Here is a 26,967-nt window from a genome sequence, read left to right as displayed (position 1 = left end):
ATTCGGCTCTACGAAGGACGACGCCTCAGAGGGGAGCTCTTCGGCAGGGACCGGCGTCCCCAGAGCCTAGTCCGTAAACCCAGAGATAAATTTGGAGGGGGAGGGGAGAGGAATTCCTGGCCGAGCTGAAAACAACGCTGGCGTCTAAAGCCGCTGCCGCCCCCGCCCCCGCCCCCGCCCTGGACAATTACCCCAAAGGAAAGTTATTGTTTTGCTAATCCCAGGAACAGCTTGCCAGAGCAGATTTGGATCTTCCTTTAATAATGGAAAGTTAATGCGTAGCCCCTTGTAATTATCTCGATCGGGAGGCCCGCGTGTAATCCGCTCGTTTAGCTGACGCGCGGCGAGCTGGAGACCGGCTTTGCAAGCTCCGCGCTGCGCGCAGGCAGCCGTGCCGCACCCGGGAGATCCGGAGGGTCCCCCTGGCTCTCTCGGAGACCCCTGGCCGTGGGGACTGCGAGAGACTGCTTCCAGGGCTCTCGGACTGGGCCCAGGGCTCAGAGTCACAGGGATCGGGTGGGCTCAAAGCCCGATCCAGCAAGCGGCTTTACTCACTTGCCTGCTTTGGCGCCAACTCGAACAAAACGCAAACACAACTTTCTTTCAATAATCCTAAAACCTGGCCACGGTTTGTTATCTCCGGTGAGGACTGCGCCCCAGGAGGCACTTTTTAATTCAACTTCCGCCACCACCGTTTAAACGTGTTTATATAAAACGCTGGTACATATATATTTAAATAAAAATAATAATTGCTTATCTGAAATTCTGACTTCACCTGGCCTCTGGCCAGGCACCCTGCTCTGTGATCCACGCCCTTCCCCCAGCGCGTGTGGGTTTTCGACAACTCTCCACCCACCCACTCTAGTGTGGGTTTGGCTGCAGGCAGAGAGCAGGCACGGGTTACTTTTTTTTTTTTTTTTTTTTTTTACTTCTTTCCCCATGGGGATTTTCAGAGGTTCCTGCGGTGAAGTTGTAGGGCGAGCGGGGATCACTTTGGTTGTGGATGGGGGGTGCGATGCGAAGGGGCCCTAGGAGTTCATGGGTCGTGTCCAGTAAGCGTGGAGGATCTGGAAGGAAGGGAGGCTGCGCCTTGGACCCACAGGCAGAAGGAGAGTTGTTTTGTCCCTGCCCACACACACAACCCCCCTACCCCCACCCCCACCCGAGAATAGGGCTGGGGCGGGCAGGGGACAGCTGGGGAGAAGAGGGACTAAGGGAGCGACCGCGGGGCCCGCAGCTGCGGGGGCGGCGACCGAGGGGAGGGGAGGGCCGTCGGCCGCATCCCGTCTCTCGGGGTCCCTAACAGCGACGCGCCCTCGCCCAGCTGATTGGAGTGGGCAGCCTAGCCGTATAAAACGTCCTCCGAGCTGGATCACCAACCCAAAGTGACCCAGAGAGGGTCGAGCTTCGCCTCCTGAGACGACATGACCACCGGCGGCGACGCGATTCCCGACGCGCGCGCCCGGAGTCGGGCGCAGGTGCCGGGTCGGTCCCCCAGCGGCTCGCGCCCACGCGGCTTCGCCATCACCGATCTGCTGGGCTTGGAAGCCGAGCTGCCCGCGCCCGCGGGCCCTGGGCCGGGATCGGGCTGCGAGGGCCCAGCGGCGGCTCCGTGCGCTGGCCCCGCACTCGGCGGCTCCTGCCTGGCGCGCGGGGCGGTCCCGTTGGGGCTGGGCCTCCTCTGTGGTCTGGGTGCACCACCGCCCGCCGCCGCTCCGGCGCCCTACCTGCTGCTGGCCGACGTGCCTTTCCTGCGGCCGGCGGGGCCGGAGACAGCCGCCCCGCAGCTCCCCGGGCGCCGGCCGCCCGCGCCGGGCAACCAGAAACTCAGCGAGAGCGCCTCGACGTCCGGTAACCAGGCCCTGCTTTTCTGCCCCTGCCCCTGATCCCGGTGGCTTCAAGCGCGGTCGCTCTCACTTGCGGTCCCGGAGCGCAGGGAAGTCCGGATCCCAGTGGGAGGCGTAATCGCGCCGCAGCGCCGCGGGCCCCAGGGGGAACCCCAATTCTCCAGAATCTGGTGCCCACAGCACTGCAGGGGCCAGATGGAGCCTTGCGAGGAGATCCTGGTGTCTCGGCCTCTACCTCCGCGCCAGGAGCGAGCGGGGATCGGGAAGGCGGGGGCGGGTCCTGTCTACCAGCTGCACTGGCTGCGGGCTGGCAAAAGCTTTCGGGGCCGGGTGCCCAAGAACTGTCCGCCTCTGGGGTGCTGAAAAGGGACCGCGCGCGGAAGAGAGGACGCTGCCTGGCTGAATGAATGCACTATGGCTAACCACAGCGCTGTGGCTAACCTGCGTTTGGTTCTGGGTGCACCTGTCACCCCCAAATCCAGGCAGAGTATGGGGAAAGAGAAGGAAGCGGTGAAACCCCGTAACTGACAAGGACCAAGAAATGGAGAGGCTTGCGTTGCTGGGGGAAGACGAGGGAGAACTACAAGGAAAATGAGGATCTAGGTACCCACGACTAGAACCTAGAAGGGGCAGCCAGGCAGGCAATCCCAGCAAGAAAGTGCCGCGGGTATCGCCAGCCTGGAAAGAAAGCTAGGCAGTAGGCTGCACTTCAAGAGCCTCTCTGTGACCTGGAGTGACCACAACCCTGGCTCTTTTACTTGTTTCCTTGAAAATGCAGAAACCGATTTCATAGGATGGGTTCTTTTTTCCACAGACACTGATAAGAGAAAAGGAGAAAGGAATTAAATCTTGCTTTGTGGGGACATTTCTGGGAGAGCTGACCTGAAAGACATACCCTGTGACCACTTGTTGCGTGCAACTTTGTCTTCAAAGGAAAATAGAAACAAGGGGGATTAATTTAAATGCTATATTTTAAATCCAAGGCATGCAAATATCAATATCAACACTTTACATGCAATCAATATAAAATGTTTTACTTTGTCCACTGAGTATTCTGTGCTTACAGCAGATCTCAACCTGTTTAGCCACGTTTCACTAATGAGCCAAGTGCTCATTAATATTATGTGGCTGGTTGCCACCAGGTTAGCAGCATAGCATGGAATCCTATGTCCAAGCATTTGGTTTTCTGGTGAGCTGATGTAGAAGGATCTAGTGTTATTTTATTATTTTCATCTTTATTCATCCTTTAAAAGCATTTGAAGTGGGACAGCAGGTTAAGCCATTGCTTGTGATACTGGCATCCCACATTGCAGTGTTGGTGGATGTCTAGGCTGCCCTGTTTCCCAACTAGCTTCCTGCTGATGGCTCTGGGAAGAGTCTAAATACTTGGACCCCTGCCCCACCTATGTGGGGTAATGGAATGGAGTTCCTGGCTCCTGGCTTTGGTCTTGCCCAGACCTGGCTGTGGGAGTCATTTGAATGAAATGGCAGATGGAAGCTCTCTCTCTTGCTCTCTATTTCCCCACACCCCCATCGTTCTGCCTTTTGAATAAATAATTATTTTAAAAAACTTGAAGCAATTATACTTTTAAAATTAAAATATATATTGATTTTATTTATTTCAGAAGTAGACACACACACATGCAGAGCCAGACAGGACTCCCATCTACTAATTCACCCCCCCCCCAAATGTCCACAACAGCTGGACCTGAACAGACTAAAGCCAGGAACCAGGCATTCAATTCAGATCTCCCACATGAGTGAGAGGGACTTGATTACTTGAGCCATCACCTGCTGCCTCCTACAAATTACACTGACAGGGAGCCAGAGCCAGGACTCAAACCCAGACGTTCCGATGCCCCCACTGGCATTATAATTGCTGAACCAGACACCTGCCTGCAATCATTGTTTATAAACCATGGATCCGACAATACTCTGGTCTTCTTGCCTCTCTTTCCATCTGGACCTTTTGATGTGATGGCCATCAAAAGATGAGGCACAAGTGGAGTGGTTCTCCCAGGGCATCTGGGAACCACCCGACCCTGCCTCCAGGGGTTCTGAACAGGGTGCAGCTCTGTCGCCTTCACCTTCTCTCCCTGTGAGGGGTGTTGGTATGGGGGTTAAGAGGAGGAGAGGGGAGGCACAGGCAAGTGAGTGGATCTAGAGGCTGTGGGGACAGACAATGCAATCAGTGGCTGAGTGGCTTTGGCTGCACACACTCTGGCATTTGAATTGCAGCTTCACCATTCACTGCCTGTGTGATCTCAGGACAGTCACTTAGTATCTCTGTGCTTTGGTTTCCATGTCTGTCAAAACAGGATAACAGCAGCGGGGGGGTGGGGGGGTGGGTAGAGTTTTTATGTTTTATGGAGGACTGACATAAGGTGTGGACGTTGGACTCTAGTGAGTGCTAGCAGTGTGGGTTTGTGTAGGCAGATGCTCATATTCCCAGTAGGATTGTGACTTCAACCCTCACATAAAATCCAGGACACGCAAACAAGCTTCATGGCTCTCTTCTTGTCTTTGTGCGGGCAGATGAGGACAGCCCGTCTGAGGAGAACAGTGACTTGAAGGAGTCCCCCATTCTGGGCAAGAGGAAGAAGCGGCGGCACAGGTACAGGGTGGGCTGTTCTCTCTGGCCACCTTTCCTGGGGACCCCGCACCCGAGGACTCATGGCCCTGGGATATGGCAGCGTCCCTTGTAACTCCTAGCGGGCAGGAGGAAGGGCACAGCATCCACCAGGGGGCGATAAGCCTCCAACTCCCAGGAGGCTACGGAACAATCTTCCCAGCAGGCGATAGCCATGGTTTTGTGCATCTGTAAGATGGGTCTTGTCAAAACGAACGGATGAAATTCATTTAGAAAACACGAAAGAATTGTCTTTGTTTGAAGCAGGCTCTGGTTTCTATGGAGGCTGATGGCTAAGAGTGGGATGTCCAGTACTCAGGATGTGGCTTTTGGGCTTGAGCATCATGGTGATGGTGGGGAGCAGTAGGTGGGAAGCCTGCCTTCCCGGCGTGGACTTGAGTGTGTGCTTCTGACTCTCCACAGGACGGTTTTTAGTGCCTTGCAGCTGGAAGAGCTGGAGAAGGCGTTCAGCGAGGCCCACTACCCTGATGTGTATGCCCGGGAAATGCTGGCCATGAAAACTGAGCTCCCAGAAGATCGAATCCAGGTGTGTATGTGTTTCCCACACAAGCCACAAGGGGGCGTGCTATCCCCCACCTGGGCGAGCGCACCCACAGCCACCCCCCACAGCACAATGCGTAGCATCCTTTAGCCAAAGGCACCATGAGAAGATTGTCCCTGGGATCCTCCTGCGTTTTGTCCTTTTACTGTTATTTACTATTGAATCATTCTTTAGATTTCCACAAGAACGTGCGCTAGAAACTGCGCAGATATATCACTGAGAAATCATGGGACTGTCGTCCTTTCTAGAGAAATCAGCTGTCACGATGTGCTGTCATATGGGATGAATGTATGGGCATGTAGGTGTATCCAGCCCCAAAGGGTGACCTGCACACTCATGCACACATATACAATTGCGTGCACACCCACACTCAGGCACACACACGCACGCACGAGAGACTTTTGTTCTCTGTTTTGCCATAGCTGTCCCTAACTCACTCATTTTTTTTTGTTTGTTTGTTTTGTTTGTTTGTTTTTGACAGGCAGAGTGGACAGTGAGAGAGAGAGACAGAGGGAAAGGTCTTCCTTTGCCGTTGGTTCACCCTCCAATGGCCGCCACGGCCAGCGCGCTGCGGCGGGCGCACCGCGCTGATCCGATGGCAGGAGCCAGGAGCCAGGTGCTTTTCCTGGTCTCCCATGGGGTGCAGGGCCCAAGGACCTGGGCCATCCTCCGCTGCACTCCCTGGCCACAGCAGAGAGCTGGCCTGGAAGAGGGGCAACCGGGACAGAATCCGGCGCCCCGACCGGGACTGGAACCCGGTGTGCCGGCGCCGCTAGGCGGAGGATTAGCCTAGTGAGCCGCGGCGCCGGCTCCCTAACTCACTCATTTTTAAAAGCTGCAGCAAGCCCACAAGATTCATTTTACAAACTGCTCCAAAGAACTTTTCCCCATTAATGAAAACAGCAAACATCCGCAGCCCACGCCTTCACCCAAGGCAGCGAGGAAAGAGAGCTTTGATGTCATCGTGCCCATTCCGGATTGCAGAGAAAGCCCTCCAGCCCCCTGCTGGAGCTAGCAGGGCATGCCTGCCCTGCACGGGTGGGAGGCGGACCCGCTTTAGAACTCAGAGCAGGGACGGTTCGGGTCTGCCAGACCACCCTCCTCACCACCTACTCTCTCTGTGTCCTCTCTTGCCTCCATCCAGGTCTGGTTTCAAAACCGGAGGGCCAAGTGGCGCAAGCGGGAGAAGCGGTGGGGCGGCAGCAGCGTGATGGCCGAGTACGGGCTGTATGGGGCCATGGTGCGTCACTGTATCCCGCTGCCTGACTCCGTGCTCAAGGCGGCTGAGGGCGGTCTGCGCGGGGCCTGCGTGCCCTGGCTCCTGGGTAAGGAGAAGGCCCTGGTGTGTGTGTTTGTGTGCATTTGTGTGTACGTGCATGTATGTGTGAACGTACACGCACACCCAGCACAGCCGCTGGTGAAGCAGAGCAATGTCCATGGACACAAATTCAGGCACAGAACCTTGCCTCTAATGTCTGGTGAGTGATAAGGCCTGCAGTGGCTGAGAGTGCCTGATCATTTAACCTAGACACGTGCAGGCAGTGCGTGGAAAGATCCTGTCCAGCTGTTCACAGCTGGGGAACTTATTCGGAGTGCACCTGCGTGTTGAATGCTGTTAGAATGTGTAGAAACCATGTAATTCCGGGGCACAGGTTATAAGAACAGGGCATTGCTGAGCCAGAGACCTAGAGCCAGGACCCTACCCCTGCCCCTGGTTCTGGTTCTGGTTCCGCATTCGCTGCTTTGTGTCTTCTGGGCTGCAAATCTCCTGGGCAGGTCCAGTTTTTGCTTCCCCCAGTGGCGTTGTAGGTTGGGAAGGAGTAGGTGTCTTTGTCCAGCAAACACATCTGGAATATCTACCCAGCAGACTGGTGCAGGAATTCTGGTGTTAGTACTCAACTGGGCTCTGGCTGGGTCCACACCAAGGAAGAATGAAAGACACAGACAGGAAGCAGTGAAGAGCAGAGGCTGCAATGATAAAGGAAAAGGCAGAGAAAATCCTAGGCACCTAGACAGGCTCCTAGAGGAGGAAGCTGTCTGGCGGGCTTTGAGACAGAGTTTTAGCTTGGTAAATGGTGACTTCTTTCGATTGGCTGGCTAAGATGTCAATCTTGCAAGTAAGCCATCAGCCAGTCATCAGGTTCTTTAGCTGTTGTCAGCTGACTTGTTGCAGAGTTCTGGGCAATGAGCTAGATCTTTGGGCTGCTGGAGCAACCTCCCCCACCATGTCTCACCCTGTTCTCTTATTTTTTTTTTTAATTATTTTTATTTTTATTTTTATTTTTTATTTTTTTGACAGGCAGAGTGGACAGTGAGAGAGAGAGACGGAGAGAAAGGTCTTCCTTTGCCATTGGTTCACCCTCCAATGGCCGCCGCAGCCGGCGCGCTGCGGCGGGCGCACCGCGCTGATCCGATGGCAGGAGCCAGGAGCCAGGTGCTTTTCCTGGTCTCCCATGGGGTGCAGGGCCCAAGGACCTGGGCCATCCTCCACTGCACTCCCTGGCCACAGCAGAGAGCTGGCCTGGAAGAGGGGCAACCGGGACAGAATCCGGCGCCCCGACCGGGACTGGAACCGCTAGGCGGAGGATTAGCCTAGTGAGCTGCGGCGCCGGCCCTGTTCTCTTATTGACAGCAGGGGCCAGTACCTTGCCTGCTTGCCAGACTGTAATCTCTTCTCATAAAGAGACCAGAGAGAGAGAAAATGAGGCAGGAGGCCATGCCCACCCATCTGAAGTAGGGAGCCTGCTGGCAGAGCTGTGGGCACCTAGGAAAGTGCTGAGTCACTGTTATCCAAACAGAGTACCTTTGGTGCCGGCCACCAGCCGGCAGCCCTAATGGTGGTAAACACCACCTACCTGACCCTCCCGTAGGTCCCAGAGATAGGCATCGACAATGACAATTTTAAGGAAGAAATGTACTAATTGCTGAATTTTAAGGTGTGTATTTTGTTCTTTTTCACAAGGGATGCATAAAAAATCCACGGAGATGGTAAGGAAACCAGGAAGTGAAGACCGGTTGGCACGACTCTGGGGCCCTGACCATCTCCAGGAAGGCTCCAGCCAGAGTCAGGCAGGGCAGCAAAGAGGCTTGGACAAGGAGAGCTCCAAGAATGCCTTGGAAGACGTAGCCATGGATCTCTCCAGCTCTGCCCGGCAGGAGGCCGAGGAGGTGCAGTGTGCGGCAGGTGCCCGAGGCTGCTCCGACTCCACAGGGCTGGACAGGCTGCAGCCCAGGAAGCTGGGAGCCTCGAGAGACCCACAGGTCCCAGCCACAGAGGCTGCAGAGAGCTGTATCACCCCAGGGCGTTTTCAAAAGAAAAAAGTGGTCTGAGACAAATATTCTCATTTTTACTTTCTCCTTATGCAACATCACCTACTTTAAGAGGACAGATGGGTGACTTAGGGAAAATCCCATTGCATTCTAGAATGGAGACTGTTCCTTGAAGGCACATGAACCAGCAAACTGGGTGTAAAATTCCGATTCTGTTTTGTAGAACTTGATCAGGGATCTGCTGCTGGGCACCGTTTGAGATGTTCACATACAGTGTATAGATTAATAGGTTAGGGCTGACGTCTGAGCTCTGAGTTTGAAAATACGAATACCTGTGACCTTGGGAAGAATCAGATGTCTTGGTAGTGAAGACTCCGTGCAGACCCACGTGTGAATTCTAGTATCTTCATCTTGAACTTGGCCTTGGCTATTTCCCCTCTCTTGTTAAGGGGATGCTTCTGTGTTCTTCCTAGCATCATTTGCCAGGCTATGTGCAGTGGGACTGATGAACAAAACAGCAAGAGAATGAAAGCCATGTTTCCTCTCCCCTTCCATATTGCAGGAGGCCATATTCAGCAGCTGTTGGCCAATGCAGAAAGGGTGTTTCAAGGTCAGACCAGTCTCCTTGGTCTTTCAAAATTTATATTTGGAAGCACTTTAGTGACTTGGGTTTCATGAATGTTTCCTTTCCTGGGTTTCCTTTGTCAATTATTTATTATTTAAAAATAAATGTTCTGTGGAGTGTTTGCTGTTAAGTGCTATCAATCACTGCACTCTTTCTATCAATCACTGTACTGTTTCCATCAATCACTGTTCTGTTTCTTTCAATCACTGTACTCTTTCTATCAATCACTGTACTCTTTCTATCAATCATTGTACTCTTTCTATCATGCACTGCACGTCTCCACTATTGCCAATCCTCTGGTAGCCTCTTCCCTCATATGCTTTTTGATTTTTAAATTTTTATTTTATTTATTTGAGAAAGACAGAGACAGACAGAACTCCCCTCTGCTGGTTCACTCCCCTGCAAACTCAAGAGCCAAGAACTCAATTTAGGTCTCCCACGGGGTGACAGGAACACAATGACTTGAGCCATCACCTGCTGCCTCCCAGGGTGCACATGAACAGGAAGCTGGAAGCAGGAGCCACGCCAGGATTCAAACCTAGGCTCTCTTATACGGGATGGGGGCTTAAGCACCACCCCCAAATGCTTGGCCTGCTTATGGCTTTTTAACCTCGGGAAGGCTAAAGCAGCCATTCTCAGGCTATGCACGTACCAGGTGTTGCTTCGTAAACAGTGGCCATGTCTGATTCACTTTTGGGAGTCCAGAGAGAGATCACATCTTGTTAAGGGGGACATGTGGTGCCTTGTGAAGACAGTGGAGTGGCAGAAGGAAGCAAGGAGGCTGCTACTCTACTCTGTAAGGCAGCATGGGCCTCTGCCCGGCTGGGCCTGGCACTCCCATCTCTCTGGATGAAGAAACAGAACAGCTTTGCCTCCGGCCTGTTTTGCTCAGCTGGTGCTTGTTCTGTGCAAGCTAAATGTTACCCATCACTCACTGTTAAACAGAAAATGATGAGCCTATCTTCCTTTATTTTGTTAAGGCTTTATTTTATTTAATTGAAAAGCAGAGTGGTAGAGAAAGACAGACAAAGGGATCTTTGATCTGCTGGTTTATTCCCCAAATAGCTGTCACAGCTGGAGCTAGAGCTCCATCCAGGTGTCCCAAGTGGGTGCAGGGGCCCAAGTCCTTGGGCCATTCTCTGCTGCTTTCCCAGGTGCATTAGCTGCGAGCTGGATCAGGAGTGAAGCAGCCAGGATTCAAACTGACACTCTGATATGAGATGCCTGCTTTGCAGGCAGTGGTTTAACCCACTGAGGCACAACATCGACCCCACAGGTCATTTTAAATGCATAAGAAAACACTACTCACCACTGACATACATTCTTGATGTAGGGTCAGGTTCTCATGGGAGAACATGCTTTTTTTAAAAAGATTTATTTATTTATTTGAAAGTCAGAGTTACACACAGAGAGAAGGAGAGTCAGAGAGAGAGGTCTTCCATCCACTGGTTCACTCTCCAATTGGCCGCAACGGCTGGAGCTGTGCTGATCCAAAACCAAGAGCCAGGAGCTTCTTCCGGGTCTCCCACGCAGGTGCAGGGGCCCAAGGACTTGAGACATCTTCTACTGCTTTCCCAGGCCACAGGAGAGAGCTGGATTGGAAGTGGAGCAGCTGGAACTCGAACCAGCACCCATATAGGATGCTGGCACTGTAGGTGGCGGCTTTACCTATTATGCCACAGTGCTGGCCCCACAAAAATTCTTTTAAAACCACAGCAAGAAAGCTCCCACTTGCAGGAGGTGTGCTTGGCCTATGCCCACTGCCTGCAGTCTCCCACATGTGCCCATTGGATAACTGGCACGAGGGCTCTTCAACACACAGTCCCCTTATGTCCCTGCCCGAATCACCAGCAGGTCAGACTGGAGTCTGGCCACAGGAAATAACTCAGGATGAACTTCTTTCAGTTTTCAAAAGGGTTTGGCAACAGAGATGTGGGCGTCAACATCCTGAAGGAGATTTCCAAAAATTACAATTTGCGAACAGCCAATTTGGAAAGCATCCTAATGGGAATCTGTGCCCAATGCTGCCAGCTGCCCGGCGGTGACAGGAGGTGGCAGTCGATGTTGGGAAACATTGAGGGACTATGCAGAGGTTTTCATAAGTGACTGAAGAACAAGATGGAGCAATGGATGCCTCTTGCTTGGACGGCCGTGTAGCTAGCAACAAACAACGCAGTCCACTCGCTAACACCTTGTGCTCTGCTGCGGTCCTCACAGTGGATGAGAAAGGAAGTGAACTTGCCGATTGTCCAATGTGTCAGAAGCGCACAGCCAAGAAGAGCTAAGACAGCCTTGACAGGCAGGGTGAGGGACTTGACCACGGAGCAGGGCTGTGATAGGCTGTGACAATGATGGCTGCGTAATCCTGGCCGTGCACTGATCCCTGGCCGTGCACAGACCCAGAAGCAGGGTTTACCTGGGGATGAGTTATTGGGACAACTGTTCCCACACATGAGGAAAGATGGAACTTACCTGTATTGACACCTCACAAGGAAACACTCCCAAATGTGCTATCAACAGAAGTGTGGGGCAGAGAGAGAGAGAGAGGGAGAGGGAGAGAGAGGGAGGGAGAGGGAGAGGAAGAGAGAGAGAGGGAGAGGGAGGGAGAGAGAGGGAGAGAGATAGAGAGAAATAGAGAGAGAGAGGGAGAGAGAGGGAGAGGAAGAGAGAGAGAGGGAGAGGGAGGGAGAGAGAAGGAGAGAGAGAGAGAGAGGGAGAGGGAGAGAGAGAGAGAGAGAGGCACATCCATCTACTGATTCACTCCCTAAATGCCCGCAGTAGCCAGGGTTGAAGCTGGGAGCCAGGAACTCAATCCAGGTCTTGCATTGGCATCAGAAGTCAGAGCAGGGAACTGACCCTAGGCCTTCCAGTTTGGGTCACAGGTGTCTCAACCTCTGGACTTCACCACTAAGCACCCATCCAGGTAAAGCTTTTAGAGGTTTTGGTTTAGGAGATGCTCCAGGTACCTCCAAAATGTGGCTTAACACAATTGTTTTATTTGACTTACAATTTTTATGAGTCTCTCTCCCTCTCACTCTCTCTCCACCTACACACACACACTCATTGGTGGATATGTTATATACACAATCCACCCCTTTATCTATCTCTCTCTCTCTCTCTTTTAAGATTTTATTTATTTATTTGAGAGGTAGAGTTACAGACAGTGAGAGGGAGAGACAGAGAGAAAGGTCTTCCATCCGCTGGTTCACTCCCCAAATGGCTGTAAAGACTGGAGTTGCGTGGGTCTGAAGCCAGGAGCCAGAAAGTTCTTCCAGGTCTCCCACAAGGCTGCAGGGGCCCAAGTGCTCAGACCATCCTCCACTGCTTTCCCAGGCCACAGCAGACAGCTGGATCAGAAGAGGAGCAGGGGCTAGAACCAGCACCCATATGGGATGCCGGCACTGCAGGCAGATTAACCTACTGAGCCACAGTGCCAACTCCCCCCGCCCCTTTATCTCTTAATACTGTGTGTCTTTCTAAGAATCAGAACATTTTCTTACATAACCTGAATAGTTATCAACTTCTTAATACCTACATGCAGTACTTTAACTTAAATCTCAATACCATATTCCAAACATGAATAGGATACCTGATTCTAAATCGAAGCACGATTTTATCCAACATAATGCACTTTCAAATACAACATCCAACACGCATAACACAGGATATTCTAATCTGAATACCACACTTTCCTCTAAGGCGACACAGCATTGGTTACAATATTCTAAACCTGAAACGGAGACTAGTTTCTGACCCACACTGCAGCTGGTCTAGAGTTGTGTAGCCGGTTGAACTGTCCTGCTCCTTAAATCCGGAACAAGCCTCAGCCTCTTGGTCTTTGAGAATAAAACCCAGGCCACAGCAAGGGCGAAGCAACAGCAGCAGCAAACTGCTCACCCGGAAACACCTGTCCTTGTCACGTGTCCACCGGCCTGCACCGTGGCTGCAGGGAGTCCCACCCCAAAGAGCGGGGTGCTGCTCCTGGAGTCTGGTCCAAGAGCGCTGGTGGCCAGCTGCCTCCTCCCAGCCTCCCCTCTCAATAAACAGTGAACAGGCGCCCCCTGTTGGCGCTCACGGTTGACAGCGTCAGTCTCGACTCCAGGCGCCCCAGGGGATGGGGGCGGGGAGGAAATAGGGGCGGGAATGACCTTAGAAGGTCCAGGAATTCATTTGGCCTGGCCCTCCCAAGGCACCCGCCGGCAGGACTGGAAATTCAATCTCCAGCAGGGTAATTTGTAAGTTGATCATTTTGCAAGGCCCCAAAAATGGTGCTATAATTATCCACATGGCCCTGGGCAGGAAAGAAGTTTCCCCACCGCTGCAACTCACAGCCCAACATCTGTGTGGGGACAGATTTCTCTTCTGCCCCTCCTGTGAGTCCCCAGCTCACAGCTGTGGTCGCCTCCTCCTGGAAGCCCCGTCACAGCCCAGCTTTCACATAGAATTGTTCAGCCTCCTGTGAGTGTGCTCCGGGTTTTCTTCACTGTTAGGTAGGAAGTCAGTGATGAGCTTATGTGTGTGTGACATAAAGGCCTAAAGAGAAGACATCTATGTCCAGCATATGCATCTGCATCTCCAAGTCATCCTGACAATGTTTCAGGGGCAGCCCGGTATTCGAATCCTGCCCTGCCCCCTTCTACCTGATAACCTGCCAGGTGGAGGTCCCCGCCCCTTCTGCCAGACACATCTTCCACAATCTCCCAGGTGCAGCCCAGTATCTGCATTTCAAATACCCTGCTCCAGATCCCCGTTCTCCAGGGGGTCTTGCTCACCCTTCCTCTAAACTCAGGATGGCGCCAGATAGGCTTCTTCCTGTCTGATACCTTAGGGGAAAACTCAGAGAGAAGTTTTTCTATTTACATCTAAAAAGCCCTTTCCAAGAGGAGCTGAGGTGGGGAAGCAAGACCCATCTCCTTACCCCCCCCCCCCCCCCCCCCCGCCTCAACCGGACTGCGCGCTCAGCCCTCTGCCTCTGCTGAGACGCCCGCCTGCCTGGCCAGGTGTAATCTTTCCACTCAATCATGTAACCTTGCCCCACCCCAGTCCGAGCGATGGCACTCTTTCCCAGGTCGTGTCTGGAGAGGTGCCTATTCATCCTTATGGATGTCCCTGCCCTAATAAACCTTGCTATTTTACCTCCCACTACTCTCTGTCTTACACCTGAATTCTTTCTTGCGCGAAGACAAGAACCCTGCAATTTCTCCGGTAACATTCACTGTCTCCTTCCAGAGCTCCAGACGTATGCTTGTTTCTGTGTGTGTCCTGTGTTCCCAAGTGCAGTTTTGCATCATCTTCCCCAAAATTCCTATTCTTTTGATCGTGTGTGGTGATTTCTACTTGGGGAGGGGGTGGGGTTGAACTCATAGTTATCACTGATGTGACATTTGGACCTATTGCTTGATCTCATTTTATTTTTTTTATTTTTTTTATTTTTTGACAGGCAGAGTGGACAGTGAGAGAGAGAGAGAGAAAGGTCTTCCTTTGCCGTTGGTTCACCCTCCAATGGCCGCCGCGGCCGCCGCGCTGCGGCCGGCGCACCATGCTGATCCGATGGCAGGAGCCAGGAGCCAGGTGCTTTTCCTGGTCTCCCATGGGGTGCAGGGCCCAAGGACCTGGGCCATCCTCCACTGCACTCCCTGGCCACAGCAGAGAGCTGGCCTGGAAGAGGGGCAACCGGGACAGAATCCGGCGCCCCGACCGGGACTGGAACCCGGTGTGCCGGCGCCACTAGGCGGAGGATTAGCCTAGTGAGCCACAGCGCCGGCCCGATCTCATTTTATTTTTAAAAAATATTTATTTATTTATTTGAAAGGCAAGTTACAGAGAGGCAGAGAGAAAGAGACAGGTCTTCTATCCGCTGGTTCACTCCCCAGATGGCCACAACGGCCAGAGCTGCGCTGATCCAAAGCCAGGAGCCAGGAGCTTCTTCCAGGTCTCCCACACGGGTGCTGGGGCCCAAGGACTTGGGCCATCCTCCACTGCTTTCCCAGGCCACAGGAGAGAGCTGGATCAGAAATGGAGCAGCCAAGACTCCAACCGGTCCCATATGGGATGCCAGTGTCTCAGGCAGCAGCAGCCCCTAGGGACAAGATTTTAAGGAAACCATGTGTTTTTTTGGTTGACTTGTCCTATGGAAGATCAGAAGCATCGGATTGCCTAGGTGTATCGGATAGAAGGTAGCGTTATCTATCTATCTATCTATCTATTTGACACTCACAGGAAGAGGGAGAGAGGGAGGGAGACAGAAAGACAGAGCTCTAATAAGCTGGTTCACTCCTTGCCTGCAATCCAGGTCTCCCACGTGGGTAGCAGGAGCCCAGCGTTTTGAGCCTGCCTCCCTGGATTTAAAGGGGAAGGTAGACTACCACCAGCAGGTGGCAGTGTTGGCCATCTTTACAACATCTCAGCCGGCACCCTCAAAGAAATTTGATGGATGCTATTAGCTCCTGATCAATACACACATACTCTCCCAGGTTCCCAGTTGGGGTTTTCAGAGTAGGGCCACATTTAACCTGTCCTTGGAGCCCGCAAGGGGTGACCTCAGAAAAAAGCACCGTCCAGTCCAGACATGGGCACGTGTTTGCTGACTAACTCCTTCCTGGCTTGTGGGCTCTTGTATCACAAATCCTCATGCCTGGCTTTCAGCTGAGAGGCTGGGACACCCAGACAGAAGTTCCTGGGACCATCAGCAGAGATGGCAATGGCAAATACAAGCTGTCTTTGCCACCTCGGGCAGGGCTAAGGGGCTGATGGCTCGGATCTGTCCCCAAGGCTGGTCATGGTCTCCCTCCCTCCCCTCACCGCCTCTCTTACCACGGAGGAGCCAGGATGCAGGGTGCTTGCTGCAAAAACCAGCTTCTGAACAGCAGAGGAAACTTCGAGAAGGTCACGAAAACACACGCGATGCAACAAGCCAGGTGTAGACGTCAATCTATTTTGTAACCGAGAAAGAGGGATTTTAGCCCAGATAACACGGAGGCTCAACTCAAAATCCAGAGCCCAGGCATGCGAGACCCTGGCGTATTGGCTAATCCATGCCGACTAGCTGACGCCACTGGGCAGCATCTCAATCAAGTAAACCACATTCTTGCCGATGGCGACGCGCCTGGAATGTGCAGCGTGGACATAGCAGCCAGCACCAGCGAGGCAGTGGCGTGCGCTGTTCTTGATCAACGCATTGTTGCCACATTTATAGCAGCCTCCCCTTTCCCTCCTTCGTGCAGCCATTCAGCCTGCTCAGAGCACAGCAGGTGCTTCCAAGAAGCCACCATCACCTGGCTCCAACACACTTCTTCATTCTCAAGATCCTGCTTTCTGGGTTGACACGGAAACACACACTTATCTTTTTAAACCCCCTACCCCCCCCCCCCCCGCTTTCCATGAACTAGATCACCGGGGCCTTGAGTGACAGCTGCTGGCACCTCCCCCAGAGCAAGGAGCTCCCCAGGGGGGTAGCTCAGGCCCCCAGGATTGGAGGCGTTGGAGTTCATTCCTAAAGTTTTATTTATTTGAATGGCAGAGTGACACACACATATACACACACACAGACTTTTTCATTCCTCTGGTTCACTCCCTAAATGGCCACAATGGCTGGGGCTGGGCCAGGCTGAAGCCAGGAACCAGCAACTCCATCCGGGTCTCCCGTGTAGGTGGCAGGAAGCCATCTTCTGCTGCTTTTCCGGACACTGAGATTCTTGCTCTGACCCCGTTTGGGCCCTACAGGTGCAGGCAATCAGCGGACTGGTTCTTCTGGGTGTCAATGGTTCTGTCTGTTTTGGTGACTGTGGGCTACTGGGGTCTCCAGGGGACGTCCTCCCTGTGGGTGTGTGGCCGGCGATGTCGCTACCACAGAGACTAGAGGGAGTTACCTAGAGCTGCTGGGATTGCTGTGGGTGGGGTCTGGTTAGCAGGTACCCAGCCTGTGTGGGGGCCGACCCCACCTCGGAGTCCATCAGGACCCCTACCCTGCAGAATGGAAGGCCGTGCATGTGCACCTGCTGGGATTGCGGTACACAGACTGGGGTTCCTGTGAGGCTCTGGGGGTGTGACAGATGTGGGAGGGGGGTGTCACACAGTCCCCAGGGGAGTCTACGGAGGCTCCCAGCATTCACGGCCACCCTTGAGTCATAGGAGCTGGGCTTGTCTCCCACGGCCTCCCCCACCCCCCACCCCCGCCTCAGTGAAGCCACCATTCCCTGGACTTGGTGCTTCCGGGTTCTCTCGTTCCTCCGGCTCCCCTCAGCGCAGGCACTGCAGATTCGGGGCTTTATTTTTGTTTCGGAACTAGGGCTCAGGCCATCCCCCACCCCGGCCGGCTGCAACTGTGCTGGGCGAAGGCGCAATGCGAAGCTGATGGCTGCGGTGCCGGGCCCCGCGGGTATCCTTAGAGAGGAGTGAGGGAGAGAGAGGGCGAAAGGGTGAAGAGAACAGCAGCAGGAAGAGGTGCAGGACAGAAGGACAGTGAACTCCCACATTCTGTGGAGATCAGCACTCAGCAGGGAGCCCGTGGTGCCTTGTGACCCTGGGTAGGGGTGTCAGGGGATCTATCATCAACCAAGACTGCTTCCTATGTTAAAATGAAGGCCGACGTTGTGGACTGAGCTCCTGCACGGGCCTCCCACGGACCAGACTAAAAATCAAAATGGCGTCACTCACGCTCAAATCTCCTGCGTGCAGCCAGGCCGGCACCACGCTGCCCATCTCACCCCCTGGATGCTCAGGGTTAGAGAGGTGAGGGCCCAGGCTCCAAAACGGACCTGTTTGCACTGGCACGAGGCTTGTGTTCCCTGTACCTTAACCCTTATGCAAAGCAGGAAGCCTGCGGCCAGCTGATCCTGACCAGCTATTTTTCTATTGTCTCTCTCTGTCTTCACCTTAGGAGCAAAGTAATTTTTTTTTTTTTTTTTTTGGACAGGCAGAGTTAGACAGTGAGAGAGAGAGAGAGAGAGAGAGAAAGACAGAGAGAAAGGTCTTCCTTCTGTTGGTTCACCCCTGAAATGGCCGCCACTACCAGCGCTGTGCCGATCCCAAGCCAGGACCTAGGTGCTTCCTCCTGGTCTCCCATGCGGGTGCAGGGCCCAAGCACCTGAGCCATCCTCCACTGCACTCCTGGGCCACAACAGAGAGCTGGACTGGAAGAGGAGCAACCGGGACAGAATCCGGAACCCTGACCAGGACTAGAGGAGCAAAGTAACTAACAATGACCGAGCCCCTTTTTCTTCTTTTTTTTTCTGCTTTCCCTCAGCCCTTCTCAGACTGTGAAACCCACCAGGACAGGGGAACACTTAATCTATCTTAGGGAGTAAAGTGTTGCCTGGTTCTGGAATTTTTTTAAAAAAAGGCTAATTAAGATAGAGGCTGGGCTGGCGCCTTGGCTCACTAGGCTAATCCTCTGCCTGCGGCACCAGCACCCTGGGTTCTAGTCCCAGTTGGGGCACCAGATTCTGTCCCGGTTGCTCCTCTTCCAGTCCAGCTCTGTGCTGTGGCCTGGGAAGGCAGTGGAGGATGGCCCAAGTCCTTGGACCCTGCACCCGCATGGGAGACCAGGAAGAAGCACCTGGCTTCGGTTCGGCACAGTGCGCCCGTCGCAACGCACCGGCTGTAGCAGCCACTTGGGGGGTGAACCAGCAGAAAAAGGAAGGCCTTTCTCTCTCTCTCTCTCTCACTGTCTAACTCTGCCTGTCAAAAAATAAATAAATAAAATAAAACCACAAAAACAAAAGATAGGGGAGGGATCAGCGCTGTGGCACAGGTGGTTAATCCTCCGCCTGCCGCGCAGGCATCCCATATGGGTGCCGGTTTGAGACCCAGCTGCTTCACTTCCGATCCAGCTCTCTGCTATGGCCTGGGAAAGCAGTAGAAAATGGTCCAAGTCCTTGGGCCCCTGCATCCACGTGGGAGACCCGGAAAAAGCTCCTGGCTCCTGGCTTCGGATCAGCACAGCTTCAGCCATCGCTGCCATTTGGGGAAGGAACCAGCGGATGGAAGACCTTTCTCTCTCTCTCCCTCTGTCTGTTACTCTACCTGTCAAATAAATAAAATAAAATCTTAAAAAAAAAAAAGATAGTTGGGCGCAGGCATTGTTGTGCAGCAGGTTAAGCCAACACTTGGGACACCAGCATTCGTCATCGGAGTGTCTGGTTTGAGTTCTGGCTGCTCCACACTTCTGATCCAGCTTTCTGCTCATGTGCCAGGGTTGTTGAATGATGGCCTGAGTTGCTGACATCGAGGTGGGGGATCTGGATGGAGTTCCTGGCTCCTGGCCTCAGCCTGGCATGGCTGTGTTTATTGCAAGCATTTGGGAAGCGAACCAGCAGACAGAAGCGATCTCTCTTTCTCTCTCTGTGTCACTCTGTGTTTCAAAGAAATACATCTTAGAAAGAGAGAGAGGTCGTAAAGTGGATTGCTGTAATCTGCCCTTTAATCACCAGGGGCAGCCAGGTGCTCCAGATACCTGAGAAATGTGGAGGGGAGGGAGAGGGGGAGGGGCTGCCACAGCCCCCAGAGCCACTGAGCCCACCAGCCCTATATGGAGGCAGACAGCTGTGGCCCTGCTTCCTTGCAGCTGCCTGGCCTCAGTGGGCTCCTATGCTCAGTGTCCCAACACAGGAAGCAGGGAACAGGAGCAGGCAGTCCCGAAGGCGCTGGTGGTCGGTACCCATGGCTGCTACTTTGCTGCCTCTGCCTGTAGCATAGCTCTGAGACTGCAGACAAACTCCCAGATCCCTCTGGAAACTTCTCTAGTCTTTCCCAATTCCACCGCCTGCGCCTGCCCACCGATGCAAGGCCTTCTAAAAGGTCACGGAAAATGCCTGTTATGAAAAAAAAAAATGATGTGTGCATCTCAATTCCACGCTCCCGTGAACTTTCCCAAGTCCCCTTGCCCAGCTTTCAGCCACAGGATCCTGTCCTGCAGTTCAGATGGCCTGAAGCCTCTCTCAGGAGCACCCCAGGAAGCAGCTGTGAGGGCATGGGGCCTGGGGGTGGGGTTCAACCTTCTTCCAGTTCTGGGAGAGCTGGATGGCAGGCTGCCAGAGCCCCAGGCTGCTGCAGGGACGACCTTGGCCTGAGGCTGTGACACTGGGAGGTTGCCTCTCTCTCTCTCTCTAAGTTGGGCAGCAGGAAGTATAATTCTGCACCATCTGGTTGGCTCTGAAATGTTTTGTGTACACGTAATCACTTATGTCCCCAGCCTGAGAGGAAAAGGGTGGTGTGTCTTTATTTTAAAACAGAGTTCATTCTATGTACTTTTTCCACTACAAAAGTAGAGACATTTAGAAAACGAAAGTAAGAGACAGACATCACCTGGGCACCCCCACCCCCAAACCTGCAGGCTTTTCTCTGCTTAGTCTTTCCATCTGATGAGCACTTGGGGGTGCTGGCTCATAAACAAACAACAAGATAAACAAAGCTGATATAGAGTGCTATGCAAGCAGGGGTTGGGACCAGGGAATTTTATGTGGGCAACAAAGAACCCTGAAGGAAGTGAGAGGGGCATCTGTGTGAACATTTCAGACCGGGCACTCTAGGCAGAAGGGACAGCATGTGCAAAGGTCCTGTAGTAAGAGTCTACTGTGATGGCTGCAGAGACAAGAGGAGACTGGGATGGTTGGAACCCAAGTGACCAGGGGAAGGAAGAGGAGGGGAGGCCCTAGAAGTGGGGAGGCTGGCCCAGTGAGGGCAATGCTTCTCAAATTTGCTCTGCAACAGGTCCTTTTTAAAAATGCAGGCCCAGGGGCTGGCACTATGGTACAGTAGGTTAAGCCACTGCCTGCAACGCCAGCATCCCATATGACCATGGGTTCCAGTCCCAGCTGCTCCACTTCGAATCCAGCTCCCTGCTGATGTGCCTGGGAGAGCAGTGAAAGATGGTCAAAGTGTTTGGGCCCCTGCACCCATGTGGGAGACCTGGATGGAGTTCCAAGCTCCTGTCCCTGTTTCAGCCCCAGCCCCAGCCCCAGCCCCAGCCCCAGCTGTTGCAGCCATTTGGGGAGGTGAACCAGTGGATGGAAGACATTCTCTCTTTCTCCCTCCCCCTCCCTCTATAACTCTGCCTTTCAAATACATAAAATCTTTTTTTAAAAAGTGCAATTGCAGCTGACCTTTGCTTTAAAGGAATCTTCCTGGCTGCTGGTCAGGCTGTGGAGGGTGTGGTTCCCACGGGAGGGAGTGGGGGGTGGGAGCTGCAGATGCTGCAGACATATGGGAGGGGTACCAGCAGGTGCACAATGTGGGAGAGAGAAGGGATCTTGTGACAGCAGCCATAGCCTTTCTTCCCCTCCCCCTCCCCCCAAGGATGCCGACCACCTGCCAAAACTTGCTGGTGCCACCATGGAGTTTAGGTAAGTGCTATCACAACTTTCTGATAAAGTCGGTGGGAAAGGCCAGTGGGACGCCTGAGGGGCTGAAGCCCCAAAGCATAGGTAGCGGGGAAGCAGAGGTATATTACAATGCAAGCTTCCCTCCCAGTTCCTGGAAAACCCAACCCCCCTTTGCTCCACCTGGGAAACCTGGCTATAGCTCCTGGCCAGGTTGCCAATTGCCCATCGGCCTGGGGCTGGAATCCCTTTGAACTCGTTTCTTCTTAGATGGAGATACCTAAGGAATTTCGGGATTCCTCCTCATTTTGGAGGTGGTGGGGAGGGGGCTTTCCATGCTCCACCATCACAGACACCCAGAAAATACCACTTCTGTCCATTGCTAGGGGAGGCTGGCATCTGCCTGTTTGAAGTCTCCGTCAGCTACCAGATAAGACAGGCCTGACATTTGGGGAAAGATCCAGGTGAGAGATATCAGCCAGAGAGTCACCAACTGCCTGCTGAAAGGGGGTGGAAGAGGGGAGACTGGAGGGTGGGGGAGATGAGCAGCAACTAGTTAAGGGGTCTGAGAGACAGAGGGCCAGTGGGTAAAAGGGGGGACCCATGCAGGTTTGGGGGTGCACTTGTCTCAGTTGTTTACTGCTGAGTAACAAACCAGCCCCAAATGTAGGGGTGGAAAGTGTCAGTTCCCACAGCTCTGAGTTTGCTGTGAGGGCCTCTTGCAGCACAGGTGTGGTCTGGGGTCACTCAGCAGGCTGCCTGGGGTGGGGCCATCAGGGTGGCCGGAAGCACCAAGTCAGAGAACACGTCTGGCTGCTCCGTTCTCCCCATGGGGCGTCTCCTCCAGGCAGCCAGATTTCCAGAAGACAGGGGCTGGAGCTTCAGGCAGGAATCTGGAACTTTTGATCCCACAGAAGCTATGCGACCCCAGGGAGGAAGCCAGGCTCTGGATGCGGCAGCTCCTTGTAGCATCCCCAGCAGGGAGAGGTGCTGGGAGCTGGGGGGCAGTCTCTGTGAACATACCTGCCACAGCTGGGAGCTCTCTCCAGCTACAGGCTTACACAAGGCGTCTCAAAAAAAAAAAAAAAAAAAAAAAGCTTGTGGAAAATGGAATGAAAAGATTAAATTTATTTTGGGGCAAAATCAGATTTTGAAATCTATGCATACGACAAATCTTCAAAAAGTTCATGAAGAGGTTGGCGCTGTGGCGTAGTAGGCTAAGCCTCTGCCTGTGACACTGGCATCCCATATGGGCACCGGCATCCCATATGGGTGTCGGTTCGAGTCCCAGCTCCTCTTCCGATCCAGCTCTCTGCTACGGCCTGGAAAAGCAGCAGAAGATGGTCCAAATGCTTGGGCCCCTGCAGCCACATGGGAGACCTGGCTTTGAATCAGCCCAGCTCTGGGAATCGCTGCCATTTGGTTAGTGACCCAGCAGATGGAAGACCTTTCTTTCTGTCTCTCCCTCCCTCCGTCTGTAACTCTACATCTCAAATAAATAAACAAAATCTTAAAAACACAAGTTCATGGAGTAATAATAACAAAAAAGGTCTTATGAAAAAGCTCAGCCTAGAGGTCAACAGATTTTTCTTGGGGGGGGGGAGGCACCAAAACAGACTTTTCATTCTGCTTTCCACGAACTTTTTGAACCAATGTCAAAAATAAAAAAAAGGAGGGGGAAATTTAGGCGGAGTAGTTGGGGTGTTGCACACTGTCTTCCTCCTCATTGGCTGACCACGTGCTCTTAGTCTGAGTCCTTTCTTTGTTTGGGCTGGTTCCTTATTTGCCTTACCAGGGGGGCTGACATGGGTGGGGCTGAGTGGCAAACTGAAGGCAGGTGCCTGGCACGGGGCAGGTGCATGCGTGGTGCCAGCAGCCGCCGCCTGTGTCCAGCGTACACCCCCTCTCCCTGGCAGGGCTCACTCCCTCGAAGATATGGCAGCCACCAGGAAGGAAATCTTGCCCAAGCTCAAGAACTCCACAAACCGGTTCTCCAAACCCCCTACCCTGCCCCTTGTGCCTACCCTCCTCATTAGCTTAGTCCTTGGATGTGGAAATATTTAAAAACGGGTAGAGAGGCGTTCCCTTTCATCCCTGCTGGCTCCTGGACAAGAATGCCACCTCCGCGGTGGGGCCCTCTCTCAGGCCGTTTGGGATACGCATCTTACAGACATTATCTAATCTGTTTTTTTTTCTCCATGTTATTTGAAAGGCAGAGGAGAGCGAGCAAGCGAGCGAGCGCTCGAGATCTTCCATCTGCTAGTTCACTCCCCCAAAAGCAGAGGCTGAGCCAGCCTAAAGCCAGAAGCCAGGAACACACTGCGGGTCTCCCACGTGGTTGGCAAGGACCCAAGTACTTGAGCCCTCACTTGCTGCTTCCCAGGAAGCTGGTGTGGGGAGCGCGGCCAGGCCTGGAACCCAGGCACTCCATATGGGATGTGGGGGCCAAACGCTTGCCCCCGTAATCGTATTATTCTTTACCGCAGCCATGCCCACCCCACCCCCCAGAAGTGGGCGCTCCTCCAGCTTTCAGAAATAGGCAAGTGAGCCTGAGACGTTAAGGAACTCCAAGGTCGCAGAGCTGCAGGGTCTGAACCCAGGCCACAGAAGCTAGGCCAGCATATGGCCCATTGCGGCCAGACAGCCGGGGTGAGCGAGAGCGTCTGCGGTCCTAGTAGCCCTTCCCCCGGAGACTGGGCCGGCAGCTGGTGGCAAAGACACGGAGCCCCAGGGCAGCAGCTCGGCCCCCGTCGGTCTCCTGGGCGAGCGCGTGCGGTGCAGGGGGGAGCCAGGGACCGGCCTGTGCGGCGCCCACTCTCAGGCGCGCACGAAGGGATTACAAGCCGGCTGAGCGGACCACGCCTCGGCCCTCGGACCCGCCGGTGCACTCCAGCGCGCCATCTCCCACTCGCTTTCGTTCTGCACCGGCTCGTTCCCGCCCCAGGGGCTCCCGCTCCCCAGCCAGAGGCCGTGTCCTCCGACGCACCTGCCTCCGCAGCAGCCCGCGCGGAGCAGCTGTCGGGGCTCGAAGACTCGCGCGCAAACTGAAACCAAAACAAGCCGCGTCGAGGAGCGTCAGGGCGGGGGCGCAGACCCGCTTGCGTCGGGGACCCTCCCCACGCCGCCCCAGGCCTCCATCACCCGGCTCCTGCGCAGTCCCTGAGCTAGCCGGGGAGCAGGAGCGGGGCCAGGGGCTGGCTCCAGGAAACTACTCCAGAGCTTGGACGGGCCCCCGAGGAGTGGGTGGTGGCCGGAGGGCGGGGCGGGGGCGGGGCCTGCGAAGTCTCCAAGGGGCGCCCCCGGCGCGCAGCACCCGTCTCGGGGCGTCGGGCGAGATGGCGGCGCGCAGCCTGGGCCGCGGCGTCGGGCGGCTGTTGGGCAGCTTACGCGGGCGCTCGGGGCAGCCGCTGCGCGGGGTGAGCGCCCGGCGCGGGGCAGCCTCCTGGCTCCCGGGCCGCGCCCCCGCCGCCGCCGCCGCCGCCGCTGTAGCCGGCGCGCCTCCAGGCTCGTACCCCGCGCTGAGCGCGCAGGCGGCCCGGGAGCCCGCCGCCTTCTGGGGGCCGCTGGCGCGGGACATGCTTGTGTGGGACACCCCCTACCACACCGTCTGGGACTGCGACTTCAACAGCGGCAAGATCGGCTGGTTCCTGGGAGGCCGGCTGAACGTGTCCGGTGAGTGCGCCGCGGGGGATCAGGACGCCCCTACTCTCGCGTCCCGCGGGGACCCTAGGAGCCGCCTGCCCCGGCCCCGGCCCCGGCCCCAGCGGACAGCAGCAGGCACTCGGGCAGCCCTGCAGGAGCTCGCCTCGCCAGCACCCTGACCCCTCCGCTGCTCTCGACGGAGGCGCCACGTCACCCCCCGCTCCATCCCACCCGGCTCCGAGGCTCCAGCCCCCCTGGCCGCTGCACCAGGCGCCCGAGTCCGCCTTCCCCGTCCGCGTGGGGCGCCAGCTGCGGGCCTTTGTGCGCGCGCGAGAGAGAGCTGAGCGCTCGGCCGGCTCCAAAGTTGCACTGCGGGGTTCACAGCACTGCGGAGCGTGCACACCTGCGGGGAACTGCAGGCCGCCGCCGGGCGCAGGGCGCCGGGAACCCGGGAGTCGGCACGGACTGAACGGTTCTCGTCCCGGGCCGGAGGGGTAAGCGGAAAGAGTAAGGCAGTTGTCACCGTCAGCTGCGGCGCGGCGACTCGCCTTGGGGACAGACCCGGCCCTGGTAAACAAACGGAGCTGCGGCGGTGGCCCTTGGGAGGAGAAAGTCCCGGCCTCGGATCTCCTCGCTCCCGGGGCGTGTGGGCGGGGAGCAAGCCACCGCGCGGCTGCCGGTTCACAGCCAAGGAGCACCGCGCTCTGAGGACCTGGCTGGGCCAGGGGAGCCAAGACGCCGGCCCTGCGTGCACGCCGACGCCTGGCTCCTCCCGGGCCCGAACCCACGACTGTTCTGCCAAGGTTTAGAGCCGAGGCTGGGGACCAACAGAGAGGCACCGCCAGGGCACCAGACTCCACAGTCTGGTTGGAAACCCAGGGTGGCCTGCCGCGTGGGGCCTTGGAGGCAGGGGCCTTGCGACCCGTTGGGCAGGATAGGGCCGGGGAGGGGTGGTGGGAAGTGGAGTCTCATATAACTGCATCCGTTGCTCCCTGAGCCTCAGAGAAGTGGGCGCCGTGATGTTCCCTTGGTAGGTGGGCTCTGCAGACCACTCAGCACCTTAATGTATTATATGCAGGAGTGGCCATGCACCAGTACCAAGTAGCCAGTTACCTTGCAGTTATTTTTCGAATTAACCCAAAAGAACTTTGGACCAATATTCTTACCCCCCCCCATTGTATCATTACTTTGCTGGTTTAATCAAAATGAGTCACTAGATAAGTTTTCCTTAGGATGCAGTCAGCAGCCAGTGCCCTTGAACCAGTGCGGGGGGGGGGGGGGACAGAGAGAGAGAGAGAGAGAGACAAAGAAGCCCTTGGGTTGACAGAGAGGGTGGAATGTGGCCTTGAAAGGGGAGTAGAGCAGCTCATGGAAGGACAAGGCTGTCACTGGACTTGGGTGGCTCAGACTATTGTGACGTCCATGGTTGGCTCTTGCCTGGCTACAGCCCTGCCCTCAGCTAAGGCATTGGAACAGACCCCACAGGGCACACAACAAGGAGCTGGGAGCCTTTCTGGTCTAGGTTGGAGTGGGGTCAGCAAGCATTGTCTCTGCCCCATTTTGCTGTGACTTCTGCCCCCCTGGCAGGTGCAGGCTTAGAGGTGACCTTAGCTGACACCGGGTTTCAGAGCACGGTCGGGAAATACTTTTCAGCAGCTTTCTTGTCTCCCGTGTGAATGCCCACCCAGCCATCTCTCCACAGTGTCCCTGTCCCTAGCCAGTGTCTGCCAGCTTGCAGAGGTGACAATCGGGGAAAAAAGGACGAGGCCAGGACGCAGCTACCCTGGGAGCCGCCTAGAGAGCAGTGGAGTGTAGGCGGGGATGTTTTGACCTGACCTGTTGTGCAAGATAAAACCTGCATGATGACACCAACTTCTTCCAAGGGAGCATCATTCTTGCAAGTTCACTGCCCCAGCGGTTCTCCAAGTGTGAGCCCTGGTCAGCAGCAGCAGCCTTAGCCTGGGGACTTCAAATGTATGTCTTTATTTTAAAAAGGTCCATTTCTTTATTTTTATCTTGTTGAAAGGAAGAGTATTGGGGGAGGGAGGTGAGAGAGAAAGACCAACCTTCCATAT

At 54.8% G+C, this 26,967-nt stretch overlaps 2 protein-coding genes and 1 long non-coding RNA gene across 4 annotated transcripts in view; 2 read left to right on the top strand and 1 right to left on the bottom strand.

The window, feature by feature from the left end:
• The first annotated feature begins 1,371 nt into the window (after window positions 1-1,371).
• Window positions 1,372-8,993, top strand: VSX1 (visual system homeobox 1). The gene is made up of 5 exons (XM_051834477.3): window positions 1,372-1,851; window positions 4,383-4,461; window positions 4,900-5,023; window positions 6,183-6,363; window positions 8,001-8,993. The coding sequence occupies exons 1-5, from the start codon at window positions 1,425-1,427 to the stop codon at window positions 8,366-8,368; spliced, it is 1,179 nt and encodes a 392-aa protein (XP_051690437.1). The 5' UTR covers window positions 1,372-1,424; the 3' UTR covers window positions 8,369-8,993.
• Window positions 8,994-14,707: 5,714 nt separating this feature from the next.
• On the bottom strand, window positions 14,708-16,104 carry LOC138844213 (uncharacterized). Its single transcript, XR_011379774.2, has 2 exons — window positions 15,747-16,104; window positions 14,708-15,012 (listed from the first exon to the last, which is right to left on the bottom strand). It is a non-coding gene; the product is annotated as an uncharacterized LOC138844213 (long non-coding RNA).
• An 8,399-nt stretch (window positions 16,105-24,503) lies between these two features.
• ACSS1 (acyl-CoA synthetase short chain family member 1) overlaps window positions 24,504-26,967 on the top strand; it is a 53,838-nt gene continuing 51,374 nt past the window's right edge. The window contains exon 1 of one of the 2 annotated variants that reach the window (XM_051834478.3): window positions 24,504-24,922. In XM_051834478.3, coding sequence (XP_051690438.1) covers window positions 24,586-24,922 — 337 coding nt within the window. In that variant the 5' untranslated portion in view covers window positions 24,504-24,585. Of the gene's footprint in view, window positions 25,387-26,967 lie in introns of both variants that reach the window. The other variant, XM_089307389.1, reaches the window with a different exon arrangement.

This window comes from Oryctolagus cuniculus, chromosome 11 (assembly GCF_051225735.1).
Source record: "Oryctolagus cuniculus isolate XC-2025 breed Fujian yellow rabbit chromosome 11, ASM5122573v1, whole genome shotgun sequence".
NCBI classification, from domain to species: Eukaryota; Metazoa; Chordata; class Mammalia; order Lagomorpha; family Leporidae; genus Oryctolagus; species Oryctolagus cuniculus.
The sequence above is the reverse complement of the archived record's forward strand: the minus strand, read 5'-3'. Positions and strand labels throughout refer to the sequence as shown.

Bases quoted from the DNA above. Each gene is read 5' to 3' on its own strand.
- VSX1 (XM_051834477.3), top strand. From the start codon at position 1,425: ATGACCACCGGCGGCGACGCGATTCCCGACGCGCGCGCCCGGAGTCGG. The intron at 4,462-4,899 runs GTACAGGGTGGG...GACTCTCCACAG, and splicing joins AGGAAGAAGCGGCGGCACAG to GACGGTTTTTAGTGCCTTGC. The intron at 5,024-6,182 runs GTGTGTATGTGT...GCCTCCATCCAG, and splicing joins TCCCAGAAGATCGAATCCAG to GTCTGGTTTCAAAACCGGAG.